Source organism: Nyctibius grandis, chromosome 5 (genome assembly GCF_013368605.1).
Source record: "Nyctibius grandis isolate bNycGra1 chromosome 5, bNycGra1.pri, whole genome shotgun sequence".
Lineage (NCBI taxonomy): Eukaryota > Metazoa > Chordata > Aves > Nyctibiiformes > Nyctibiidae > Nyctibius > Nyctibius grandis.
In genome coordinates, this window is record NC_090662.1 from 39,107,399 (window position 1) to 39,127,108 (window position 19,710).

The window sequence follows — 19,710 nt, forward strand, 5'->3', positions numbered from 1 at the left end:
TTTTCTCAATATTCACTCACTGGAAATACATTTACTTTCCACTCTGTGGTGTCTAGCAGTTAGCACACCTTCTGGGTTCCATTTCACAAAATTTCCACAGTTAATCTGACACATGCCAATGCATCTTAAATGAAAGTTTAGCACCAGTAAACTTCTTTTTTCTATCAGTAGTAAATTTACACAACATAACAAAACTGAGAAAAGTTTTAAATAAGTATTTTACTTAAAAAAAACCTTCATTTTGTTGTTTATAGGCACAATACTTTCTGCTATCTGTCATCTTTTTAAACTTAACTTTGGTTTTCCTTAGTCTCCCAGCTCACTGAAGGAATCTGACGATGATTTCAGTCTTTTGTATGATTCATTCTTCTCACTGAGATTGAACTACAGGCTTAACCATTTCATCCTTGTTCCCCTCCCATCAGACACATACATAGTCTTGGGTTCAAATTCTGAACCCAGAACAATTCTGACCTTCCCAGCAACTCAGCCAGCCTCCTACAAGCCCTAGCTCTCCTCTCACACACAGTCCTGGAGCACAGACTCAGCTGAAGCAATTCTAATAACTTGCACGCAAAAATACAACGGCACAATGCACCCAAGATTTGTGTTGGACTTAACAGAACACTTTTCTCTGGCACATCCTTTCCGCAGCTCTGCGTTCACCCAGAATAACCCATGCATTCAGCTTTATACTTCAGTCGTTCAAGGACACTTGATATTGAAGGCAGAACTATTTTGCAAAAAGAATTCTAAGTCTACTGCCTTTACTTGAGAACAATTTGAGTACAAGAGTTATACAAATCTATGGGGAAAAAAAGAACAAGACAGACTTGGCAGCTCCTGCCTCAGCCTCCTCATCACTACAGACAGAATTCTTGCTCAGCCTGGTAAAAGAAAGCTGCACAAAGCAGACTGCTCTTTTCTGATTTTCCTGCTTTCTGTCATCTAAACTCCCAAGCCAGCCTCCATTCCCCAGTAAGTATGCCACGGCTTTGTCACCATCTGTGTGGAGAAGTGGGTTTTCCTTGGTCACAGTCACCTCTTTATCAAATGGTACTTTCACACTTTAATGGGAAGGTCAAAATTTCAGTATTATCCCTCTGCAAATTTCAAGAATTCTTCCTGACTTTCTGTGTATTTTAGCTCAACAAGGAGAAATGGAGCAAACGTCAAATCCAGGTTTTACAACCAAACCTTTTTTAACACAACAGAATGACATTTGCAGAATGATATGCAGATATAAATGAATCTGTCACAGACCAAATTTCACTGGCTTCTGAACTGCAACATAAGACTCCATTTGAACAGTAGAAATAAAATAAGACCTTTACAATTTTATTCAGACATTATGACCATGATACAGAAGAAGAATTATTAGGCATATAAAAGAGCAACAACTGAGCCCTCCTGCTAGGAGACTTTCCAAAAGTTCCAGAAGGTTTCCAATAGGTTGAAAACTCTTTGGTATATGAATTCAGGGAAGTATTCACACCTACACTGAAAGCTTGAGTTCCCACTTTGTGAAAGGAATGAGCTCTGAAGAGTGTTTCAGAGCACCTAAGGGAGATGCCTAAAGCTGGATGTTGTGGAAAATTCCCAGAGTTTTCAGTTATGTTTGAAAAGCTCCTAGTATTTTGTGAAGCTCCCATTAATAAATGATAAGAATTTTAAAAACACTAAAATGGCCCACGTAAGCTATTTCATCAGTGATGACCTTGCATTTTTCTCTTTCATCCAAGTCTCTCATATCTCTGCGTGCATACGCATCACATATGCATGTATACAGACGCAGGCTTTGCTGCTTTGGAGCTGTTGGTTTGTGCAGCTGGGGCTCAGATCAATTCTCTTATCTTCCAAAAAGATGAGACTCTCTTACAAATCTCTACTACAGTGGAAGACTGCCCCAGTGAGCCTTAAAATGGTAAATCCCCTCAGTCCCCAAAGAACAGAACTAAAAATTTTGGTTCAGGAAGAAACTTTATAAATCGCTACCTAAAGTATCTTTCTCCTGCTATTCCCCAGAATAGATGACTGTTTGTGAACATTTCCTTGGCAATTGTATGACTAAAGAACAGCTGTTCCAAAATACGACATTGTACAAGCAATCACTTAACACTGCTATCGAGTAAATTCAGTGAAGAGTGTCAAGAGAGAATGGCATAGTCTTTAGACATCATCAGCAGAAAATTAATGCAGCAGAAAGTTAGATTAACATACCCCCTGGATCCTATAGAAATAATCTCCACATGGGATGCTATTTTCCAGGCACAAACCTCCCAACCTGAGTATGTGAAATCCCCTGAGTAGGAATAACAGGGGTGTGCAGTAGATACCAGCAGACGCATGGCGCAGTCATCACTGCATGTATAGAATGTATGTTGGATGTATGGAACATATATAGGAAAGCCTGAGGGGCAGTGCAGAAAACTCTAAGATCAGCACTGGGATATATGGCCTCCATAACTGAAACCAGATCTAGACTTTGAAGACAGAATTGGCCATAATCCTGCCATTACAGTAATTTTACATATCGTGATACTGTTAAGGATCAGACTCTAGTTATAATGTGATATTGACCCATTATATTTGACCTATAAAAATGACACGATCTTAACATGTTGAATTTGGAGAAAACATAACATAAGGGAAACCAGATTTTCTTTTCAATTATTTTCCTGTTTGATAGTCCCAGACAGTAATAAAATTTTATGAGCAATTCTCTGAGGAAAGAGACAGGAAAAAACAAATTTGTCATACCAGTGGAGAAAAATCTACTTGGTTTCTCCACTAAAGAAAGTTGGTTCCAGGGTCTTGGACATAAACTTTGTATTAATCATGACCTTCCAATATACCCGAAGGTCATCCTACCATCTGAGCTCCAAAGCCATCAAAAGATTCGGTCACAGCTCTTCTACAACCCCTGGCAAATTCCAAGGCTGAAAATCTGCACATAATGTTTCACACTTTTGGAGTAACTCAGTAGTCTCTTGTTATCAGTATTAAGTATTTATGTAAAAATAGAGAACAGCATTCCTCAAAAGGTGTTATTTGTGTAAACTCACTCTGATGTTTATGATTAAAATTTTGCAATCATTTTCCCATTTATAGCTCCTATACTATCAGTCTGTACTGGAAGGATCCCCTTTAAAGACTGTAGCCAACATAGTCAATGAGTAAAAACATTTCCAGAAAGGGAGAAGGGGCTGGGGAATGGGTACAGGCAGCTGCAGCAATCCCACCAGCTCACTATGGCTTAGCACCCTGCTTCATGGTGTATGACAGGAGTCTCCAGGTCACTAAACAGTCCTTTTCTTCCTTTTCTCTCTTTTCTCTTCCTCCCTGATCACAACTGCATCTAATGCCCATTGCTTTCCTTTTCTTCTCTAAGGAAAAGTTTAATTAAGACATCATATCATATAACACAATGTACATTTAGACAAATGAAAAATTCAGAATAAAACTGTAAGCCCAGAAAATAATATTTAAATCTGGAAATGCTAACAATAATATACTACTATATGCTACATTAATTAGGCACTTAACAAGTTAATGAAACAACAAGGAAAATTCTGATCCAAGAAAGCAATACTATTAAACCAAGACTGACTGAATAAAGATGACTATCTAGGGGGCTAATATTTTATTTCATACTATTTTTATGGGTTTAGTCAAAACTGTGGCATATAAATATAAGCACTCTGTTTTCCTAGGTATAAGGATAAAGGAATCTAGCAGAATGCAGTACGTGGTACACATAACAAATCAACAGGAATAATTTGAAAGAATATGAAACTGGAAAAGTAGATCTTATTCCAGTATTAGGAAAATGTCAACATTTACTCATGGTAGGAAAAAATAACAGCAAGGTAAGCATACTATCAATGTTTTTTCGGTCCTAACATCTTACAATACTTTCCTAACAAAAAAGCAAGGGAAAGCTTAATCTTCTAAAACAGAAATGGACTTAAAAAAACAGCTGATTGGTGGGCCAGCTGTCCGAGGGAAGATAACATTACTAATAAATCAAAGGGCTGAAAATGTTAAAAAGTTTGGCATTTCTAACTGTAAAATCAACTAAGTACATAACTTTTACAAGAATGTAATCTTCTGCGCAAACACCTCCTTTCCACCACAACACAAAATCTGAATGTATTTAACAAAAAGATCCTGGGTACTCAGTTATGGAAAGTTAATCAAAATCTGACATTGGAATTACAAGATCAGGTCCAAAATAAAGAACTGCTATGCACTTGCTTTTTACTAGTCTTAGAAAAACTGCAAGAAGCCATAATACTTGCCCAATATAAACTGAAATATTTTTAAGTGATCAATATAAAGGGAAGTGCATGATATCTCATTGCAACTCTCCAACTTCTCTCTACATGGATGCCTCAAGGACAGGCAAGTTTCAGCGTTAAGGTGGTGGTGGGAATGGGGGCAAAAATGAAGGCAGCCATTTGCTGTGATAGAGCTGGCAGCACAGAGAAGAAATAATCGTAATTCTGTTATTGCCATGATTTCTGCACCCATGTCCCAGTGAACCATCAGGACTATTGGCACCTTGGCAATCAGAGAAAATTATTTTCCTTTATACCCTGGCAGAAGGCCAAGGAATGTTATCTACTGAATTCCAACAGATATTGTATTAACATTTTAGATTGCAGTGACAGATACTGATATGAAAGTGTTTGACTGACTGTTCTATCTTATCTTCAAGCAAATGGCAATTTTGGGATCAGGTTCTGATCCTGATATAACCGAAACTTTCAATTAATGCCCAAGCCAGATAAGAACATCTAATATCTTTCTTCCCCATGTCTGCTAAAATGACTATCATCTTCCTTTGTTTCTATATTTAAACATTAATTACATTCAGAATTAAGTCAGTGAAAGCTGCACACAAAGCATTCTCATTTAAGAGAATCTATCTCTGGGAAAAACTTCCACATGAGATAAGATTATCCATGTTTGAGACATTTAGCAAAAATGACAAAAGAGTTTGACAACACAGGACTGACAGATAAACAATAGATGAGTGGATGCCTCCATCTAACATTTTGACAGACCCCACTGACATTTTCCAGCCTCATCTGGTAGCTCCTAAGGCATCCATACATATCTCTCTGCGTGCTTGCAACTTTCGTCATCTAAATATTAGGCAGTTTTCTCCTACCTAATTCCAGTCAAGAACCTGGGAATATGCAGAACAACTGTTACATCCTTTGACAGGCCCACACATCCAGAATGTGCACGTTGAACACATACAATTTACCCACAGGGTCAGATCCCTCACCAAATGTTACGGTACAGACTCTGAAACAAACTGCAAACTGAGGAAAAGATGGTGCTCCTGCTGCTTACCCTTTATATTACAGCCTATATCGTGGAACTGGGAGGTCTGCATTCGGTGCCTTCTTCAGCTCAGAGAGGTTCAAATCATGTATCTTACGTCCCCAAAGAATGCCATTACCTCCAGCTGGACTCTTTAGGAAGGAAGAACAAGAGGGAGCATGTGGCTATCTAGTAGTTATTTAGCTGGAAGGAGGGCTGTCTTTGATCTAGATTCTGTCCTCTGCACCAAGGGTACTCACTGCTTTTAAAATTGAATACAAACACCCTGTATTTCTGCATTATGAATGCTGTCTTCTAAACAGTGTAAAATCCTCAACAGAAAGGACAAAGGTACATTCATACTAAAATACTATAATTTCATGATGAAGGCACTTCTACAAAACAACAACGGTTTGAATACTTCAGAGGTCTCCCGTGTATCAGTTAGAGCTATTCTTATCTAGACACTGTGACTCTAAATGCTGGGAAGCTAGATCTCAAACACCAATATGAGAGGCAATCCCCTAATTTGCCTGAATAAAGTAAAATAGCATTATTTAGCTGCAATGTGTTGTAGGTATTTACCCAAGCCTCTGAACATTGTTGTCAGTAACCTGCACAGTCTTAATGCAGTAAGAAGACACCAGAGCGAAGGACTGATACAGTCCTTCACCAGCCCTTCTGAATGATTGTAACCTTTAGTGTAATTCCCAGCAGTAGAACTGATTACATCTATTCTGCAATGTTCCAGTTGTTATAACGTTCAAGAACTTCTGATATGATTTTTCGTACAAAATGCAATGAGATCAAAGTCAATCAGAGGTCTGTGGTGGACCTTTTCTTACAGAGTACCCTAAAACTTCAGCAGGACTAATAATTCAAAGTTATTATTATAAACTAGACACAAACATATTTTAAAACAGAGAAAACTCAGTGGTGCTGAGTAAAACTGAACAGAAATAAAAGAGCTTATAACAAATCTGCCCTTGGTGGGACGGATTCTTCTTTCCAAGTCTGCCCTCAGACTAGAACCCCTCAACAAAGTCACATTTGTCTCCTTAAGTCCCTTTCTTTCCATCACCTCAGAAGGCTAGGTGTTTGTCTCTTCATCAACCTTAAGTCCCTTTCTTTCCATCACCTCAGAAGGCTAGGTGTTTGTCTCTTCATCAACCTTCTCAGCTGTCCCCCAGTCTTTGCCCCTTCTGTAGACTTCCTGCAAGCTAGTCTCTCTTCTTTTTTACCTGACCAACCATGTCTTCTGGAGGCTTTCTCCCAGCCCACTCAAGACAGTTTCATTTGGTCTGTAGCAAGCAGTGAGAACAAGAAAAACAATGTCTTCTGCTCTGCTGCTTCAGATTTAAACATACAGCAAATCAGGAAGACAAATGAGCAGAACTAATCATCAGTGCTCAGAAGCATTTCTACTTAGGCATCATCTTTAGTAAACTTCAAGGTACATTTACCCACGTCCATAATATATGATACTTCTGACGATAAAGTTTTGTCCTGGGAGTCCAGGGAGTGCAAGCCAGTGTTAGAATTTAAATACTGACTTCTGAACATAGATTCACATGTGTAGTAATAGAATTACACATAGGCAACTAGATGAATATCAGTCAGGGGATAACTGTAAGGAGAAAGTTTGGCTAGGAGAAAATCTATTGCAAGCATCAGAGGATCAATGGTATCTTTAAGGCACAATTCACAACACTAAGAGTTTGCAAAGCATTGTGCAAGATTCACCAGCATGCCTCAAGTCCCTTGCACTGCCCTAGTGATACAAAACCATAAATAGGACATACTTCACCCATTAAGCCATCTAAACAGCTGTCCTAACTCACCACTGAATTTCACTCCTTGTGCATAAAACAGACATGAGGGCATTGAGGCAATGCACGCAGGCCATTACCATAGCTTTTAACAAAGTGCTATATTATCTCTCCTCAGAACAAATCAATTCCACAGCCCCGGGGTCAGGCAGAGACAGGAGCCTGTCACATGCTGATTCAGTGCAGCGTTAGCATTACTGCACTTGCTAACAGGGCCCCGTTGAATGCTAGAAGCCAAAAGAATGAACTTGCACCACCCCACCTGTCTGCAGGGGCTACAAGTCCTTCTGCTCCCTCTCCAGAACCAGGCATAGTACTGCCCATATTGGCCTATGGTATCACATTTGATTGTGTTTGTTCATTACTATGAGATTTTGCCCGCCAAAAAAAGGATACATTCTCAAAGATACACACATGTGGGACTTGTGTTAGACTATATGGAGCACTGTTGAGGGCTTGCCACCTTTTGGTTCATTTTCTTAATAGAAAACATGACAAATCTAGACACAAGACTTAAAAGTTCTTGCAAAGCAAACAGAAATTATGAGTTATCCAAAGAAAATAAGATACCTGGGGACAATTATTACAATTTAGCTGCATTTCTAACTCAGTTGCACAAAGACTTAAAACCAGTTCCTTAGGCTTTCCAGGACTGTTCTGCACATTTTATTTGTACTCTTTTCACAAAACAAAGGGTAAGTAACCTGGTGGCCAAGGAAGAGGATGACCGCTAATGAAAGTCCATCCATGTCAAAAAATGCGTCGACATCACTTGAAAGCATGCTACTGCTGCCACTGGGTTTCTTGCTTCTCATGGTCATACTCATTCCCAAACTCCAGGGCACATGCTATATCCTACATCACAACACTGGTGCCAGCAGTGCTTCTGCCCTGGCAACACAGCTGAGAAAGACAGACCCATCCAGACAGGGTAATCTATCAACTTCGGAGGCTCAGTGGCTCCTTCATTCATCTGGGCTTCAGAACAGCTACTTCTCTGCAAGGAGAAACCAAGACTCATTTTCTCCTTGTGAATAGCAAGACATTCCCTCAAACTTCTAATTTACTGCAAATTCACAGACAAGAAGGTGCAGCAATTCTGCATCACAAACAGAAGTGTTTAGATTGTTTTAACTATATGATAGGCATCAGATGAGTAAGGTCAGCTTCTAGGCGAAATTTTTAAAATGAAAATAAATTATCATGCCTTTTCATCTAGTAAGTCCAAAAATACTCAATTACTTTATTCATCTACTTGGAGCATTTTCTGGTCCCATAACAAATTCCTTCTGGCAAGCAAGCATTCATGATTAGCCATATTTTTAAGTAGCTTTTTATTTTGTCCAGGGATTTAAAATTTAATACAAAGCTTACTGGTTTGCATTTTAAGGAATATTAAATTTTGCTCAGATTCAAAAGCACCCTTAATTTATTTAGATTACCTTACTGTGTTATCAATGTAAAAAAACTTAGTAATCACAAAAAGCTCAAAGAAATATGAATTTTGAAAGATTTTTTATTTTTAGGGTAGAAACTGTGTCTCATTGTAGCCTCTTGTCTACAAAGGAGTGCTTGTAAGAGGCTATCAGTATATTTCTTTCTCAAAAGGACCAGTCCAACATTTGAAACCTTAAACACGGACTATGATACAATGGTCACCAAATCAACTCATGTTCCCTCGGACAGAAATAGCAAACAGGCAGTGATGCTGAACTGATGCCTGCCTGCCACATCTGTCAGTGAACACTATATGTTCGCACGGGTTTATTTGTTTTCCAAGGGCTAGCAATGAGTAGGAGGATCAAGATCAATCTTATAATAAAATACCTTTATGGATTTCTTTCAGCCACCCTCAAGGCATATCAGTTTTTAGACTCATAACCTTGACAACATCCTTTTGGAGATTGATATGCCATTCTTTACTTGTCTTCTCATACATAGCTACTGCAGCACAAATGGATCTGGTACTGTGAGCTGATTCCAGGTGCATGTGTTCGGGTTAGGCACCCATCACTATAGTATCAGGGTCCTCAGCAAAATGAAAAAGAAAAAGCAGAGTTCCTCTTTCTTTCCAGAAGACAGGATAAATGGAATATAAGTATGTACACACCCAGGAACTATGCAGGAGAACTCATAATCCTGTGTGCGGCAAAAAAGTGAGCTTTGTTTTAAATGCTGTGAGTGCTTATCTCTTTTAGCTCTTAGACTTTCTGCCCAGACTGATGAAACTAAAAATCAGCCAAGATATAGGAAGCAGACATGTCTTCAAACCAGTCTTCTCAAAAGAAGGATGGACTTGGCTCCCACACACCTGCCACTGAAAGCTGTAATCTGAAATCCCAGTTTGTAACCCTGGTGGTTGCTCAACTGGACCTCAGAGCCTGGTTCCCCATGCCCTGCCTCAGCCTCTGTTTTTCTTGCTGCTGACTTGGGATTTCTCATTTGTGCCATATCCCTGAAATAAGCACAACAAGCGTAGAGACGGCTTGTGAGAGTCAGCTGTTTATATCCCTGCTAAAGTCTGTCTGGAGAGCAGAATGCTCATTAAACAATTTTTCACACATTGATGATCTTTCTTGCTTTTTCTTTTTCTTTTCTTTTACAATAGCCTTCAGAAGAAGAGATGGGTTTAAGAGTTGGTGCAACTGATGCATAATACGACTAAGTCAATAAGAAAGTAAAGATTTTTTTAAATGTAGATTATCGATCTTTGAAATTGCAAGGGCTCCTTCAAAGTCGTTAGGGTTTGTCGTGTCAATATGTCAGTAAGAATTTCTATAAATGAAGATTAATGATGCTAGAGGTAATTATCACTGAAGAAACTCACATATTTCTCAGTATTTGGAAATTCCATGCAAAGGTGAACAGTGTCAGATTTTCCTTGACTGCATCTTAGCTCCATTTCTGCTGTCAGAGCAGGGAGAAGATTTTCTTTGACACAATGGGAATTTAAACTCCCAGTTTCTTTGGAAATCAATGGTAGCTGAGCTGCGTAACTCTGATTTGTGCTTTTAAAATAATCCCCCATACACAGTGAGTGCAGCTGATTTGCAGATCTACTAAATCCACGAGCCGAAATCCTTCCGAGCATTTTTTCCTCCCAAAAGAATCTGAACATGTACAATAGTTGCTTTTCTAAATTAAACACTCAAGTCATGCTTCTTCTTCTTATTGTTACCTGCAAGACTTTGTATATTTTGCTAAATGGGTGAAAAGTTACAACTTAAAGAACCAAAGCTTTCTGTTAACTTGCAGGAATGTAAAGAAGTCCCTACAGTTAATAACCTGATTTTCCAGGGAGCTCATGTGCATATTTTTTTTAATCTAACAACATTAAATTCAATATTTCTTAAGTTATTTCTGCTCTAAGGTTGGGGCTCAAATGCCAAGTACTGTCCAGATAATTAATAGTATAGCTCTGCTGGAGTTTCCATTGCATGAATATATCTGGAAAGTTAAAATTGGTGGGGGATCATTTGATTCTCAGTTATGAAGCACTAATACCCAAATAGTCCTTAGGATTATAATTTGTTTCCATAAAATACTTGGTGACAGGTTTTACTAATCATTTTTTCAAACACAGTAGCAAGTATACTTTGGCAAACTTTGAGTTGGATTGAGGCAAACACAGCTTGACCAGCTTTTTTGGATGGAATCAAAATGATCTGGAGATGGGCTTTTTGATTTTTAAAGAAAGATAATCAAAGACAAAAGAATTCTGAATCCAGGCTAGGATATTTTGGCTCTTTTCCAATAGATGACTAAACTGGCAAGCCACAGCACAAATCTGTATTCTGGTTCAGAGGGGGAACAAAGGCTGAGCAAAGGGTGCCAGCATGGTTCCTGTCTGGCGTGATGCCCATCTTTGGTGGCTTGCAGGACCACACCAGAATCTGTTTTGTCTACAGCCAAATTGCAACTTGCAAAAGACTTTGCAGAAAGTACCTCTGCATCTTGAAGTCCTTAATCAGTGAGGTATTTTGAAGAAAGATATCTTCACACAGCAGAAAAATAACTAGCAGCTAGATATATAAATTACCGGCTCACTAAATCCTATCATCAGAGGGAACATTATAAAATGTACATGAACACAGAGAGATGAACTGGCTGGTGTTATTGGAGTCCTTCCCCAGTATTAACTCCTTAGCTCTCAGTAATGTTCATGTCCCACCCTTACTTTACCCAAGTTGTTAGAGTTTATTCTGATCTTGAATAAGTGGATAACAGCCAACAGACATTATACGAAGATGAAGTGGACTTCGAAATCATATTGTACTGCAGATCACATTTCAAGTTATATTAGCCTATAAGAAGATATTAGTACATGAATCTGGAGAGCTTCTTCCTTGCATTAGGGGTTTACAGAAACACACATACACAAAAAAGAGACCTTTTTACAATCTCAATAAACCATCACAGCTTCTGCTGTGTGTATACATTTTAAGGGCTGGAATGACCAAGAGGAAACAAATCTCACATTGTCACAAGCTACTAAAGTTCCTGGTCCGGTGTTAGGAATGAAGCATAGAAGGAAGACAACGCTGCAAAGCAACGGTCTTTTTTTGGTGGTGAAACAATCACATTCAGCACACATTATCCATGAAGTTAGCCTTGACAGATAACTGCACACAGTAGCAGCGTACATTTTACTCAAAATTGTTTCTTTCTAAGGTTCATTCCAGGAATTCATTCGTAGCACACATATGTGCTGATATATCTATTTTTATGAGACAAGCAGTATTCATTGTTTGATTTTTTTACTTTAACATCTTTTCAACTGTACCATCATTACAAAATGACCTAAGATCAGAAAATGCTGAAAATGGGACTGAAATACTCAAATTCTCGAGAAATTAATAGAAGTCTACACATTGAAAACTTTCCTCCTTTCAAACTGATTAGTGGAGACACAAATACGCATAAGGAAAAAAGGTCACATAGACTGGACACTTCTGAATTTGTTGACAGAGGCCACAGATACAACAGTATAATAGAACAGAATAGAATTTCTTACCTTTATGATGATTTGCCCCAGATACTAATTTCCCCCACAGCGTTACAACAAATATTATTATTAGCAGTTTTCCTTTTGTTGCTTTCTGTAAGTATCTCTTATTCATCCTGAAAACAAAAATACACAAAAATAAGTATTTATCTTAAGACTTCTTTAAAAAACATTTTTTTGTCTTAATTTAAGGAGAATTCAGGACGTTTTTATAAGTGTCTGGCTGACAACCCTTAAGTCTTAAACTCTGCTTAGCTCTAAATGAGATGCATCATATAGAGCATCAGTATAACCTCCCTCCCTGGTCCATCAGCATTCCTCCACCCTGGTCAGTTCCAGGAGAATTCAACACCTCCACTCATCACATTTCTCTCAAGGCATAAGCCATGCTTATAACCACAGCAGACTCCAAAGATGGCAAGAAGGATGAATCCGTGCAGCTATGCAGCAGGTTTTGATGAATAGAGCAGTTCCATTAATGTGTTTGGGGCCAGTCATGGTCATTGTGGTTCTCTCTGACCACGCAGGGGAGTTTTTAGCTTTTGGGATTGCAACTCTTTTTGAATTGTACTTATGAGTCATAAGGTGATAACAGTTTGAATAGTGTAGATACACATGTACCAACCCTCCCACAGAGAAATCCTGTTAGGAAGACATGAGTGGTTTGGAAACATGGACTCGAGTAGGGAGGATTCACTAGTCTCTCTCCTGTCTATCTTTCAATGATGAAAAGATTTGATTTACTGCACCAAGGAAAATTGCACACACCTACCCTCATCTTGCTCCGTGATGTTTTCACTGTGACAGCAAGCTACCGTGGTGGTTTAAGCACAAGGTAACACATGACTTATTTCTCAGTAACCTCCTCCAAAGACAAAATACCCCTCCACCTGCCAAAAAGACAAGTTCCAGAATATAGGTTCCAGTGCTTAAGCATTACAGTTGTGCAGAGAGTGGCAAGAGGTATAATAATGAAACCTTCTCTCACTTTTCATTCTCTGTAGAAGAGCCCTAGGGAGCTGGCTAAGAAACAGCTCTGCACGATGGTCATGTTTCTGCTGATAGGTCAACAGGACAATGATGTCTATTTCAAATCGCTTATACTAGAAAAGCTGCAAATTTGATCACTTGAACAAAATCATTGCTGTTTTGCAATGCCTGGAACTAGGGTGCCTTTCTGAGCAGAAAAAACTGCATTGCTTTAGTATGGTTGCATGTTTGTGTCCTATTATGTTCATAAGAAGTATAAATGAATTTAAGAGCATCTCTTTTGCTCTGTTCATGTACAACGCTATCTTGGGCAACCACAACTCTGTGGAAGGCAGACTGCTCTAATACAGAATTAACCAGTAGTCTGTTCAAAGTCCCAAATCTCTTTCCTTTCCTTCAAAGCAATTCCTTTCCTCTGAGCAAATTGCTTTCTAACAGAACACTACACGTTGATAAGGCAACCCCCCCACCCCACAAATCCACTCATGATTTTCAGACTTGTAACTAAACCACTTCCCCCAAAACTGCCAATCTTGCTCTTCAGGAGACCGAGCAGATCTTGTTAAGCACCAGTAAGTTTCCACACCAGGCTGTGTGTAACAAAACACTACGACTCAAATTAAGAACCCGCTGAGGAGTGTACCAAACCCTTTCAAACCTGAATTCAGAGCAAACAGAACTCAGCATCCTTTGACAGAAGTCACACATCTACAGTGTGTTTCCCAGAGGTTCAGATATCACATTTATCAGGGGAAAAGAGAGAGGAGTAAGCAAGTGCTATATCTAGGATGGTGAATGTGTCCCTGAAAGCCTGACTGATTAATAATCACAGCGGAGGTCACAGTGCGCTGTGAACCACACCAAGCTCTGTCTTCTTGCACTGATTCCAGTGCCTTTGGTGTGGAAACTGCATATTCATCATCAGCTCTAGGTTTATGAAGCACTCAAAGCTAAAGGGAAATATATTATTTGTCATTGTAAATAAGAACAAAAAATGAAACTGGAATGCACATTGAGCATATGCTCTTTCACAGCTATCTCTGTGAACAGAATATGAATTAACTCTTTCATTCCTGGATTCTCATACAGCACCTGTTATGATGCTGGTGCCAAGTCATCTCTCATTAAAATCAAATCTTTCCTCCTCACCTACCCAACACTGCTCAAAACCCAGTGGGACTTGCACCATTAAGCAAAGTTGAATCTAATACAGTTCCTTCCTGTACTGTGCTGATGCCAGATTCACTCGCTGTGCTGCAAGACTGGCAGCAAATGCACAGCAGAAAATGCAAATATGTAAGGAAAAACAGTAGCAGCAGGGGGAAAGAGAGAAAACCAACCTATCTGCCTGTGAAGAGCAGCCCCTCAGGGTAGGTGGCAGAGTGAAGATCCGAACCTCTGCCCACAGCCCATCACACCAAAGAGGAGTAAGCCAGCACTGAGTATAAAAAAGACTGTTCTGCAAAGTAAAGGAAGGGTTTCAGCTTTGACACAGAAAATCTGGGCTCATTGCCATTGCCAGGTTTTCCAATCAAAAGAAAAACAATACACCATTTCTGTACCACAAGCCTGTTACACTATTCTGCATTACTTACTTGTGGTATTCACCTTTAGAAGGACAAAAATCATAACTGTCTTATAGCAGTCCCATAATAACCACAATTAACAGAAAAGTCAGTGCAAGTAGCAGTTCTAGCTTGGGACTAATAGTTCAGAGGCCATCAGCAGAAGTACAAAAAAGAATAGCTCAGCAGTTAAAGCATTCATAACAAACAGCAGCTCAAATAAGAAAAAGTGGGAATATGATGTTAAGTTTCGAATAGATCATGCAGTATAACACTAGACCTGCAGTTGTGTGCATCGGCCACTCACAACGGTCAGTCCAAGGACAGACAAGTGGCTGCATAAGCACAAACAAAGTACAAAGCGGTCTGCTCCCAGCAGTCCTGCTACACACACAGAAGCCACACTGTAGCAATACAGCCCTAGAAGTAAAAAATGAAGGGTTTGTAGTCCAAGAAACTCGGGGGGTTGGGATGGATGCATCTCATCAGCAAAGCAGGCAAACAGCTAGACAACAAGGAGAGGCCCTGAGATAGGCTCAGTATCGAAGTGCATGCATTATCACCAGGGCTCAGAAACTGTGATGCTGGCTATTTTTTGTGGATTTGCAAAGCAGCCCATGATATAGCACTGAGAAGACACTGGAACTAGATAGCATTTGACCTCAGGCCTGAAACATAACTATTAGCCTCTTGCAACCCTGATCCATGTCAAGTAAGTGCATCCAGGAAATAAAATTCAGTCCATTACCGTACTGTTATTACACTAGCATAACAGGCTGTGTTAAATAGAACAAATGAGCTCTGAAATGAGGTCTACTTTTACTAGAGGTGATGCAGAGCTCCACAGACAAACTATAGCTATTAACCTGAACGATTTTCTTTGTGAAATATTTTCCTCTTCTATTTACCTTACTTTCTGCAGAACCTCTCCCTCTCCGTGATCCTTACTGCCTTCAATAATGAGACATAAGCCAAGGGTGATCAAAACTGAGAACAGACATGCTATAGGAGATGCCTACCTTTGAAAATCAATTTTACACAAAAATACATACTTATGTGTAACAAAAACTTCCTTCAGTTTCTAACCCCAATATGTTGGAAATAAACCCAAGGAATTCTCAGCACTTTCATGCAAAAGAGGACATGAAAGGCTGCCATGTTTGAGTTTTTTTTCCAATGTGCTCAGAGGCAGGAAAAAGAAAGATAGCTCCTTTTGTGGTTCCAGGAACTCATTCAAAATAATAAAAAAAAAAGATGTCACCCATAATTCAAACAGGCAGTGGCTGAGTGTGAGATGACTCTGCCATGACCAGCTCTTCACTAACACCGTAACACAATGAATAAATTTATAGGATTTGTTGCATACAATTCCCTTTTTGCTCCATACAATTCCCTTTCCCTGAAGCGCACTCCATGAGACCATCACCAGTCTGGTATCACAGACTCACGAATAGACTGTTTTGGTGATTAGTGACAAAAACAGGTTAAAAATTGCAGGATTTTTTTCTCAGGGTGAAACCACATCTGATGCTGAAGAGAAGCTTCACAAACTGCTGTTTGTAAGAGCAGAAATCCTTCTCCCTGGCCTCTGTGGCTCATCAGAAGAAAACTGTGAATACACTAGTAGGTTGCACAGGCTCTCCTCATCACTGCTCCACCTCACAGACAGCCCCTTCCCTACAGCAGATGTGGCACAACTATTCGGCTGTACTGAAACTGCCATGCACAGACATGTATTTTCAATTTCACTGCAGCAATGTAGCATCCATAAGCTTTTGAATTTCTACTTTCTTCCTTCTTTGCTTCTGGGCTTGAGATTAGCCACCTTTCCAACAGCTCGGAAATAGAGGAGAATCACATGGGAATCACCTTACATTGTGTGGCCAGTGCTAAATTGCCTTGCTTTCCCATTTTAAGTGAAGTGTAACCTCATATAAGCTTTATTGTTGAGGAGAAAAAAAAAATAAGAAAATAATAGCTTCCATTCTTCCTTTAAGAGATTATACACAAATAAAATTCTCATTTGTTTCCTAGGAGTGACAGCATTTTTCTCTGTTGCTCCTTTTCTTTCTTTTCTTTACAAACATCAGCTTCTGTGAAGCTGTTCAAAATTCATTCATTCCTGCTTTACATATGTAGAAACTTTCAGTGTCACTAAGATCCATTTGTCTTCTGCAAACACATACACCCTGTGAATGCAAGTGTTCACAAAGAGAAGCATAAGCCTATTTCTCTCCTGAATCCTGATGAAATCTTTAAGAGACAAAAACTCGATACAAAATTAGTCTTACATTCTCTTACTTTTCTTTTCATAACAAATATTTTATTTGCTACTTCAGAGAAACCCTGAATGAGTAGTACAAATCACTTCTGACCCCAAATCTCTTGTACAGAAATAATGCAGCCATTTAGATTATGCTCTGTACTGTGTTGAATCTTACATTATTTATTAGTTGTGTTAGTTTCTACATCCCACGCAATGCAGGTATTTCCAGTTTTATTTAGCCTTTCCTGTGTAAGCTAATGCAGATTTAAAAATGCCCCTCTGGTGGATAAGGTCACTTTGTAAAAGTAACACCAAGGTAACCCCTGTGTGTTTGCATATATATAAATTCCCTCTACGACATTCCTGTCATATTTGCTCAGTGAACAAGTAATTTGCCACTCTCATTACTTCAGGTACAAGGTAGCTTGTGAAAATCAATCTTTCTGCTTCATACATCACAGCCTGTAAAAGACACAAAGTGCATTCTGATTCTGAAATGAAGCTGGGGGAAAAACACAGACCTGTTTTCATAAGTTACTTTCTTTGATCGAGGTGGGCAAGGAAAGAAAGGGAATAGGCATTTAGCCTAGCAAAGCACGCAGGTCTTACATAGGAGTCACACAGGAAATCTCCGTATGCAAAGCAAAAGGGGTGGGTTTTGTTAGGTTTTTTTCAAAAAGTTGCTGTTTACCAGTGTGGATCTTTTGATAGCAGAATAAGTAGCCCTAGAGATCTTAGCCCCACTATTGAGAAATATTTGGAAATAGTTAAAGCATTGTTGGCAGATCAACACAGTAAGGTTGTCACTGATACTTCCAGCTGAAGTGTACCAGTGGAAGCAGATTGAAGAATTTTAGGCTTAATGCCGTAAGCGGGGCTTTTGAAAGGCTACTGTGCTAAGACTTAAGACACCGAGGCAAATGAATTCTTCTTTCCAAAAGTAGTTAAGCATATGATTGACATGCATGCCCTTACTTGTCTTTTATTTAAATCAGTGGAACTTAAACACATACTTAAATTTAAGCACATACTTTCCCAGAGATGTATGTACACAACATGAGTTCTTGAAAAATGATTAGTGAGTGAGATTTTATAAGAAGAGACATGTTCAATAAAATAAAATATCTCAAATATCTGAAAAATAAACAGTTATGGAATATATGAAAATATGCAATAAACCAAAAAACGTTTTTCTTTACATACTGCAATTAGTTTCCCAGTAGCGGGAAACTGAAGACAGATGCACATACAGGTAATTACATTTGCCGACAGTATCTCACAGCACTCGGATGTGAAATTTACATATATATTATTGTTTCCAAAATCTGATAAGCACGGATGCTTAAATTGCCAGACGTATAAAATGCTTTAGCCACCTAGCTGCATGCCACCTCACAGCTAGAAACCCTGAGAGATTATGGGGAAAACTTTTTTCTTCCAAAAGGGCATGTATGGTTGTGATGATACCACCTTGAAAACTCAGATGATAATGATGAATGGCCTTCCCTCTAAACTGCTATCAATGTTAATCTCCCCTGCTTCCAGATTAACACCAGTTCTTTGCAGACACAATTGATTGTAATTTTCACCTTCATTAATTTTCAGATGCAACACCTAACAGAAAGCAATAAAGAAAGCAAAGAAAGAGTAAACAAGAAATGCACTGTCCTAGCCAGCTTCAACTCAAACAATACAGATGTGTTTAACTGTGTATACATTGAATTTCTTTCTTGGTCATTTCATCAGGACCAGTAAAGAGTGTTCACCTGATGAACATTGATGCTGACACATTACTAAGTACACAGAAAGAAATGTCATGAATTTTTGTGGGGTTAGATTCTGTACTTCTATGTATTTCTGAAAATATAAAACTAATAATAATAATCTAGCATTAGACCTGCATATGCCATTCATTGTGTTTTTAAGTGCTAACATAAAACACTACATAATATTTAAACATCCAAGATATTCTAATATCTTTAATCTGCCCAATGAAGTCCTACACCCTTGTGAAGTAAGTTCTCACAGTTAAGTGTTCTGTATTAGAAGGTACTTAGGCTCCAATTCACATCATTTTCACTGATACTATTATGCCACTTTAAACTCTTTCTCTCCCAGCTTCTGTGCTTAAGGGAGCTTTAAATTGTAGGGGGTACTATCTATTCACTTAATCATCACGGCGGTAGTATTTGCTTATAACTTACATGTGATCCTCTTGCAGATGGTTATTTAAATTTTCTTTATTCATATCTCACTAACCAATCAAAAGTTTAACTGAAAAAAAAAGGATAGCAGTTCAATGGGCTTTGAACAAAATGTCTCACTGAGACCTGAATCACTAGGTGTACTGTGATTTCATAAAGGCCATTGCAGTGGCACAGATAAGCCTCCAAATCTATCAAGGCAGAGAAAGCATCAAATATTAGTGGGGAATGGCAACTGAAGTGCCCATATTAAAAAGTGAGGACGAAAATGATCTGGGCAAACGTAAGCCTATTAGTTTGACCTCTTCAGTTTGCAAGAGCTTAGAACAGTCTTTGAAGAAAAAGATAAAGACAGAGAAGTAAATAGAACATAGGATAAAGTGTAGCAGTGTTACCAAGGGCAGATTGTGCCAGACTAACTTGGCAGCTTTTTTGATAACTGATTTTCCAGACGAAGAAATGAAATAGATATAATTTGTCTGGATTTAGATAAAGCATTTTCTATGGTGTCACTCCA

General features: G+C 38.8%; 1 protein-coding gene across 1 annotated transcript in view; it reads right to left on the reverse strand.

The window, feature by feature from the left end:
- The window catches only part of TAFA2 (TAFA chemokine like family member 2), a 200,468-nt gene that overhangs the window by 43,477 nt on the left and 137,281 nt on the right, over positions 1-19,710 (reverse strand). The window contains exon 2 of the mRNA XM_068401730.1: positions 12,178-12,284. Coding sequence (XP_068257831.1) covers positions 12,178-12,283 — 106 coding nt within the window. The 5' untranslated portion in view covers position 12,284. The remainder of the gene's footprint in view (positions 1-12,177; positions 12,285-19,710) is intronic.